Source organism: Perognathus longimembris, chromosome 3, assembly GCF_023159225.1.
Source record: "Perognathus longimembris pacificus isolate PPM17 chromosome 3, ASM2315922v1, whole genome shotgun sequence".
NCBI classification, from domain to species: Eukaryota; Metazoa; Chordata; class Mammalia; order Rodentia; family Heteromyidae; genus Perognathus; species Perognathus longimembris.
The window spans coordinates 99,072,158-99,081,558 of record NC_063163.1 but is presented as its reverse complement, the minus strand read 5'-3'; the positions used below and the strand labels follow the sequence as shown (position 1 = coordinate 99,081,558).

The window sequence follows — 9,401 nt, the reverse complement described above, 5'->3', positions numbered from 1 at the left end:
AATTTAAACATTTTCAATTTATTGCCCATCAATGTAATAAATATACATTAAATAATAGGAGTTGTAAAACATGCTCATTTCCAGTTATCTGTGCTTGTCTAGTTAAAATTAACAATCTTGATTCCCCAATCTAATTTGAAGCTTGTTACCTTCCCTCTTCCTCATTCAAGATTTGAAAACTTACCTCTTGCCTTCTAGATGTACAGGTAGCTATGGAATGTCATGACAACATCTGACATTTCTGTTATAATTACATAGACATTAACAGAATGTTTACCTGGAGAACAGGGTTGGTTGAAGCTTTTTAGGGGAGGTATTGGGTGGCGTTTTTTAAAAAACATGCTAAATGAGGAAAAGGAATCATTTTCTCTCTCTCTGAAATTGGAATGGCTAGCTCAGGCCAGGAGACTTTTATCTCCAATTAAACACCTTAAAGTTGGAAATACAACTGTGGCTTGCATGGTAAAACAGTCTTGAGCCCAATAGTTTAGTGACAGTGCCAGGCTTTAAATTCAAGCCACAAAAGAGACACATAAAAAATAATAAATAAGAACAATAAAATAGCAATACCAATAGAAGTAGTAGTAGTAGTGGCGGTGGTGGTAGTGATGGTGGAGGTAGTAATATATAATAACTATTTAAAAAATAACAGGTTGAAGCCAGGTGCCAGTGGCTTACAGGATTACACCTGTAATCCTAGCTACTCAGGAGGCAGAGATCTGAGGATCTGACTTCAAAGCCAGACTGGACAGAAAAGGCAATGAGACACTTATCTCCAATTTACCACCAGAAAACTGGAAATAGCACTATAGCTCAAGTGGTAGAGGGCTAGACATGAGCTCAGGGATATGCCCAGGTCCAGAGTTCAAGCCCAATGACTGACAAAATAAATGGCAGGTTAATGATCAGGAGCTGCAGAAATAAATGGTGGTTACCAAATGGATATCTTATTTAAGCTTCTTTGACTGGATTTCACATATGATTAAATTTTCCAGGTGCTAATACAATTTCCATTTTCCAAATGGTTCAGACCAATGGAACCAAAGGAAGTGCATTCCTCCTGGTGGGATTTTCTGAGAATCCTCATCTGCAGCTCTTACAAGCTTTCCTGTTCTTGGTGATATACCTTGCCTTGACAAGCAACTTCATCATTATCACCATCACAACACTGGATGAGCAGCTCCAGTCTCCCATGTATTACTCCCTGAAGCAACTTTCCCTTCTGGATGCCTCCTTCATCTCTGTCACCGTCCCCCAGTTCATTGACAATTCCCTCACGGGCAATGGCTATATGTCCTATGCTCAGTGCATGCTCCAGGATTTCTTCTTCATGGCTTTGGCCTGGACTGAGGTAGCCATTCTCACCGTGATGTCTTATGACCACTATGTAGCCATTTGCTACCCACTGCATTATGAGCTCATCATGGACCTCAGAAAATGTCAGAGTGCTGTGACAGCTGTATGGGTAAGTGGAGGCATCTCAGGAATCATGTACATAACTGCCACATTTTCTATTACATTCTGTAAAGCCAAAGTAATTCACCAGTTCTTCTGTGATGTCCCTCAAATCGTGAAGTTCTCCTGCTCCAATGATTACCTTGTAGTCGTTGGAGTGAATATTCTCATGACTGTGGCAGCCTCAGCCTGTTTCATCTCCATTGGCTTTTCCTACATCCACATATTCTCCACGGTTCTAAGAATCCCGTCTGCTGAAGGCCAATCTAAGGTCTTCTCCACCTGCCTGCCACACCTCTGTGTTGTCTCAATTTACCTTTCCACAGGCATCTGTGCATACCTCAAACCAACTTCAGACTTTTCAACTACCTTAGATCGTTTGCTATCTATCTTTTACACAGTAATTCCTCAAACACTCAACCCTGTTATCTACAGTCTGAGAAATGAGACACTGAAGAGAGCTATCCAGAAGTTAATACTGGATAGAGAATTTACTGAGAGAAAAATGGTTTTTCAATGCCATTGAGAGATTTTCAATATTATGTATCTGGACATTTTTATTAGCAGAATTCATTCTAGAAATTTTTATTAGCAGAATTCCTTCAATATGTTGTGTCAATAAAAAGCAACCAAGAAAAAAAATTTATGAAGCTATAAACACGTTTAAAATATAGATTTAAAAATGGGTACTTGAAAGAGATGGGGTGGGTCAAGAGGAAAGGTGTAGACAAATAAGTAGAAGAAAAAGGAGAATACAGTCAAGAATTCAATGTATGTCCTACAAAATTAAGAAGAGTGAGGGAAGGGGTGGGTAGAAGAGGGATGGCTGAGAATGTTGAGAGGGGAGACACTAAACGAAATGCATTGTATTCCTAATCTGCTTTTGTTTTGTTTTATTTTTGTTTTTGTTACTGACTAACCTTTACTTGAGAAGTCACTTTACTCTCCCAACTCTTTTTACTTTTTCAAACTTTAACTTTTATGCTTGATTCATTTCATGGTCAAACTTTAAATACTTTGGCTCAACTTTTTTATTAACTTTAAATAGTTGTACAAAGAACTTTCCATTCAACAAAAGTTTGTGAATAGGGCTGGGAATATGGCCTAGTGGCAAGAGCACTTGCCTCATATACATGAAGCCCTGGGTTTGATTCCCTAGCACCACAAATATAGAAAATGGCCAGAAGTGGTGCTGTGGCTCAAGGGGTAGAGTGCTAGCCTTGAGCAAAAAAGAAGCCAGGGATAGTACTCAGGCTCTGAGTCCAAGGCCCACGACTGGCAAAAAAAAAGTTTATGAATACAGTGTCTTGATCAATGTTATCCCTTTCTACATTCTCAGTTACACCTCCCAACCCACCTTTTCCTTTAATTTTCTTAATTGTTAGTCTATTTGCTGATTTTTTTTTGCCACTTAACAAAGCAGTATATGTATACACCTTATTGTTTGAGGCCAGTCTTTCCCTGGTGCCAAAGCCAGATACAGACACCTAAGAAAAGAAAACTAGAGATCAATATCTCCCATGAATATGGATACAAATAAAAGCAACAGCAGAATAGTAAAACAAATATGGCATGCTAAAAGGATTATGCAGCATAACAAACAAGATTTTTTCCACAGAAATGCTAGACTTAGCTAAGAAATTAAATAATGTAATACATCAGACTAATAGAGTGCAAAATAAAAACTATATGTTTTTCTCAATTGATGCACAAGAAGCATTTGAAAACACTCAGCATTCCTTCATAGTAAAAAATGCTATTTTAAAGCTAGAAACAGAAGAAAATAAACACAATAAAGAAAACTTATGAAAAATTAGCAGTTAGTATTATCATAGTGAAAATTTGAACATTGTCCCTGGAAGATCAGAAAAGAATACAAGGATATGTAGTTGCACTACCATTATTCAACATTATATAAGTTATTCAAGCCAGTGAAGTCAGGAAAGCAAAAAAAAAAAAAAATGAAAGCACCTGATACAATAAACAAACAAAAAATACTTTCTCTATTTGCAGATGACATAACTATACATATATATCCAAATAATATATTGACAGGTGCACGTGCATGTAAATATTCAAATATATTTAGCTAAGTTTCAGGAAAGAAGCTCAGTGCATAGCCCATTTTATGTGTTGTGTACATTGTCGATAAAAAAAATATATATATATATAATAACTTAATAATTTAATTCCAGCCAGGCACTGGGGGCTCAAGCTTGAAATCAGAGGCAGTGAGATGGGGTCAGAAGAAGACAATGGAAAATGAAATGGAGAAGGGGAAGAGAATGCAGTTAATAATTCAATGCATTTTCTACAAAATTAAGAAAATTGAGGGAAGGGTTAGGTTGGGAAGGAGGGGTAAGAATGTTCAAAAGGGTGACATTGATCAGATACATTACATTCATAAACTCCTTTGTTATATGGCAGCTCCTTTGTATTACTACTTAAAGATAATAAAATGAAATAAAGAAGCACACAAAAGATGTGGGCTATTGTAAAAAATCAAATTCTATTTAAAATACCATCCAAAAATAATAAAATACCTAGAAGCAAATTGATAACTGAAAATTACAAAATATTTTGAAAAATATTAAAGAATACTAAAATAAATGGACTGATGGGACACATTCACGGAAAACTTAATATTGTTAAGGGAACATACTATTCAAAAAAAAAAGCATACAGAAATTGAAATTAAAACTTAATGTTTCAAAAGACTTTTGGGGGGCTGGGAATATGCCCTAGTGGTAGAGTGCTTGCCTCATATACATGAAGCCCTGGGTTCAATTCCTCAGCACCACATATATAGAAAACAGCCAGAAGTGACACTGTGGCTCAAGTGGTAGAGTGCTAGCCTTGAGCAAAAAGAAGCCAGGGACAGTGCTCAGGCCCTGAGTTGAAGCCCCAGGACTGGCAAAAAAAAAAAAAAAAAAAAAAAAAGACTTTTTTGAAAAAAATGGAAGAATCAATCCCCAAATCATATAAAATTATATAAAAAAAACTACAAATTCCACACAGCACTGAAAAAGAAAAACAATGTTAGACACTGGTACGACTGAACTGTGTATCTCTAAACAAATTTCCTTTTAAAATAGCACTGCACAATGAATAGGCGTTAGAGGGCTGGTGAGCTATTTTCAATGTGAAATTATCTAGTTGTACTGAGCAATTGCATCCCTATTTTCTTGTAGAAAATAATAGTGCAATACGCATTCTGCAAATTTGCCTAATCTTATGAATTCTATTCTGTTTTTCAGCGTTTCCTTACTTTTTCGTCCTCCTTATCACATTTATTTAGAAGTATTTCATTTATGTTGAACCTTCCTCCTTCTTTTCCATTTCCTTTCCTCTTTGCAGAAAGAAGTCTAGTAGCAATGTTACCACTTGTCTTCTCCTCGCTCTCCTGTCCCTATTTAGCTTGCCCCATCTCTCCCTCACTGCTTGTACTGCTCTCTCACAGAATGATCCACACAGTCCTAAAGACGTGTCCTTTGTGCTATGCAGAGGAGACCAGGGCCAGCAACGTGTCCACTGACATTGTCTGGAAGTGGGATGGTGGTGCACAGCTTAGCTGATGTTGCAAATGTTTTGCTCTGAGAAGAGGTTTAGAGGCTCAGAGACAGGTGGAAGAAGAAAATCACAGATGTTGCTACCAAGGGCTAAAAGGTCTTAATTCCTAGGTGACATTTATCTTTTGAGCCATGTTCCTATGTTATCATTTATGAACTTATTACTTCCTTCCAGCAAATGAACAGCGGTGATTTTGTTTCAAGATCTCTATTTTGTATTGGAAAGGGTACCAGACAAACTCAGCAGAGCTAGGTTTAGTACTGTTTGGCCTTTTGAATCTTAGAGCAATAATTAAATCTTCTGGAACTCCACTGCTGTAATGTAAATTAAGCAAGTAATGGTCTCTAGCCAGATGTAATTTGAATAAATTTATAAAGGACACCAGAAATGTGAATATCAAGGTGATTCAATGCTTTGTTTGCCCCTATCACCAGTCACCTCCTAGAGCTTTAATGCTTCTCAAGTAATTGTAGATTTATTTTTACATTCCTTTTTGATGTTTGATATTATGACCATAGAATAGATAAGCTAATGGTAGGATCCCTTTCACTTTTGATATTGTGTATCCCATCTTGTATTAATCAAAGTAGCTTCAATGCAATTAAGCATCTGACTGAAAATAGAAAAGTTGAGACATTTGTCCAAGAAATAACTAACATCCTGGTATTTTCCAAGATGTAGCTGTAATTTCATTTAGATATGTTTGCTCACAAAAATAAGAGCTACAGAAAATTTACAAAACTTTTTACCTCTTTGCAAAATCCATGAGGATATAAAGTCATAAACATACTTGTGATACATATACAAAAAAAAATTCTCCCCTTTGTCAAGGTGGCAGCTCTACATTTTTCCACAATAGTGGCCAAGAACTCCATCATGAGTTGTGGCAATGGTCTAATATTCCTGATCTTTTTTTCTGTTTTGTAAACCTGTATACACACTCTAATACACATAAAACCAAAGACTGACCCTCCATCTCTCTACCTTCACAACCCTGGCAAGCCTCTGGTCCTGCCTGATTCTGACCTCCTTTGTCGTTCATGTTTCTGAAAGTCTTTTGTCATTCCCTATTACCTTCTCCACCCTGCACCACTGTAGTCCTGTTCCTCTCAGTTTCTCCACTTGCTCTTAAAATTGGACTAATGTTCCTGGTCTTCCCATACTAAAATTCTAGATCATATAAGGAAACATTCCCTTTTATTATTAGCTAATAACAATTAATAATTGAGTTATATGAACATGTCTACTTTCATACACATGAGCTGCTATTACAAAATACCACAAACTGGGCAGTTCACACACAAGAGAAACTTATTTCTACTGGTTCTGAAGACTGTAAATCTAAGACCCAGTTGCCAGCAGATTTTTCTGGCCCTTGTGTTGTGCTATGTCCTCATTTGGTCCCTTTTATAGTTACTTTTATCCCATTCACCAGGCCTTAACTCTGTGTCCTTTCTGATCACCTCGCCAATCACTTCCTTAATTATTATCTTATATTCCTCTTCTGAGTTAGGAGGTCAGCATATGGATTTTATTCTAGAACAGACTACTTCTCTCATCCCCTTGATAGTAAATTGTTTAAAACACTAACTACAAATACTATCTTTACTTCCTTGCCTTCCATTTACTCTCTGGTCCACTACAGACTGGCTCCTGTCTTTTTGTCCTAAAATAAAATATGAATGTCAAGGTGACTCATAGTTCTTTGATGCTGAAGTCATTCTTTGTTTTTTCAGCTGCATTCACAGACTTCCAAAGCAGATTCCACACCCCAGCTGTTGCTCACAGGGCAGTATCTGACTGGGGGGAGATCAAAATGAGCTCTGAATCCCTATGAATTCCTTATTTTGCCAGGGCCATATTCAAATGCATGCTGAGATGGTCCTGAGCCTTGACAAGTGCAGAGAAGACGAGGTGGGTAGAGTGGGGACTCTATGAGATCAACAGAAAGGATAAAGAGGTGAGACCTAGACCATTCTCTCACACTGCCTGTCACATTCACATCATCAAGCTTTAAATACTTCAGTCCTGTGTTTTTCCTCTAACCTTTGGGATATAAAATTCTTAGAAAGGTAAATCAGGTGCTGGTGGGGAAATGGCCAACAGGGAATACTACTACACTATTGGTAGGAAGTACACTGGTTCAACCACTCTGGGAAGCAGTACAGAGGTTCCTCAAACGACTAAACATAGAGCTCCCCTGTGATCCAACAGTTCCCCTCCTGAGCATTTATTTACCCAAATGATCACAAACAAGGCCATATTAAAGCTACCAGCACAGCTATGTTCATTGCAGCACTACTTACCATAGCTATGATATGGAACCAGCCTAGATGGCCCTGTAGATGAATAGATCAAGAAAATGTGGTATATGTACACAATGGAATTCTATGCTTCCATCAGAAAATAAGACATCATCCCATTCATAAGGAAATGGAAAGATTTGGAAAAAATCATATTAAGTGAAGTAAGCCAGATCCAAAGAAACATAGTCTCCATAGTTTCCCTCATTTGTAATAATTAGTGTATGTCTAGGATAGTCCTAGCAGAGGATCACAATAGCTCAATAGCTGTGTACATATGACCATATAAAATAAACTCCATATAAATGAACTCCAAGATATGGAAACAAGAGGGGTCTTTGTTGTTGTTTTTAATGTACTGTGTGAAATTAGTTATTTTTTCTTTCATTTTTTTCTTTTACCCTCTGTTGTCATTGTTTTCTATTTTGGTACACTATGTCTTGTATATACGTTTATCTGATTTGGGGAACAGAAGGGAAATAACAAAATGGTGAGACAAAAGGTGAACCAAGGCAACAGTGATGTTCATAAGACACTGTTTTCGAAATGAACTTTACAACATGGGGAGAGGGAAGGAAAGTGGGAGAAAAATAGGGAAGGGGTAACAGTGTTAGACAAGTACTCATTACTTTACTTATGTAACTGTAATCCCTCTGTACATCACCTTTATAATAAAATAAAATTAAGGGCTTGGAATATGGCCTAGTGGTAGAGTGCTTGCCTTGCATACCTGAAGCCCTGGGTTCGATTCCTCAGCACTACATATATAGAAAAAGGCAGAAGTGGTGCTGTGGCTCAAGTGGTAGAGCGTTAGCCTTGAGCAAAAAGAACCCAGGGACAGTGCTCAGGCCCTGAGTCCAAGCCCCAGGACTGGCAAAAACAAAACAAATCAAACAACACAAAAAAAACAATAAAATTTAAAAAATTAAAGAAAGATAAATCCGGAAGTTCTGACATGTACAGCTCCAAGCTGAAAACTTCCTGTGAGGCAAATTCCCCTGAATCCTGTGGTGAATGGGTGCTTCCGGATTACCATTAGTTTATCTGTCCTTTGATTCTATGTCCATTGCTCAAATTCCACCAGGTTCTGGGTGGTGATTTTCTTCCTTTGTCTTTGCATGTCCTCCAAACATCTAACACTTCTTATTCATGCATTTGTAAGTACCACTGCCCAACCCAATAACCTATTTTTATTTGTTTTACCAATATATTCTTGCAATAAATTATTATCATAGGCCAAATAAATCTGTGCTCCATAGATGAAGAGGAACTGCAGCTATGTCTATATTTCATAGTGACCTTGTAGACATCAAGTGAGCCATGGGCTTGATGCACCAGTGCTTCCCTGAGGCGTAAAGTGTACTAAAGTGGTAAGATGAGCATAGAAATAGCTCCCCTGCCTGATGGAGCAGCCTCCTGCTTAGGTTAGAAAGGATGTTGCTGTGCAGCATCAGAAAGGCACACAGACAACTGTCTGGTTAGTCAGATGGCCTTGTCACCCCACCAATGGTAACCTAATGACCTATGGCTCTCCTGCACAATTCCAGTGACCACCCCTGAGACTGAGCTAGGTAAGGGACTTCAGAGGAACATACAGTCTATATCAATAACATACTGCTTTAATAAATAATCTTGTATATTTAGTTGCCAGCTTCTTATAACTTATTCTTTTTGTTTGTTTGTTTATTCTTTACCAGTCCTGGGACTTGGGCTCAGGACCTGAGCACTACCCCTGGCTTCTTTTTGCTCAAGGCTAGCACTCTATGAGCCACAGCGCCACTTCTGGCTTTTTCTGCATATGTGGTGCTGAGGAATCAAACCCATGGCTTCCTGCATTCAAGCCAAGCTAAGCCATATTCTCAGCCCTGCTTACTCTTTTCTCCTTGCATTTTCAAAGAATTTTAGAATTACCTTTGTATCCTGCACATGTAATCAAAACCTAATAAAGTTAAGATTTATTTGTATTTGTTTGTTTGTTTGTTGAGACAGAGTCTTGCTTTGTGACCCAGGTTAGCCCTGAATTTGTGATCCTCCTGTGTCAGCCTCCTGAAAGCTAGTGCCATAAGCAAGTAT

At 37.8% G+C, this 9,401-nt stretch overlaps 1 protein-coding gene across 1 annotated transcript; it reads left to right on the top strand.

Moving 5' to 3' along the window:
• Nucleotides 1-1,021: 1,021 nt before the first annotated feature.
• LOC125347780 (olfactory receptor 14J1-like) lies at nt 1,022-1,981 on the top strand. The gene has a single exon (XM_048340740.1). The coding sequence runs from the start codon at nt 1,022-1,024 to the stop codon at nt 1,979-1,981; it is 960 nt and encodes a 319-aa protein (XP_048196697.1).
• The last annotated feature ends 7,420 nt before the right edge of the window (nt 1,982-9,401 follow it).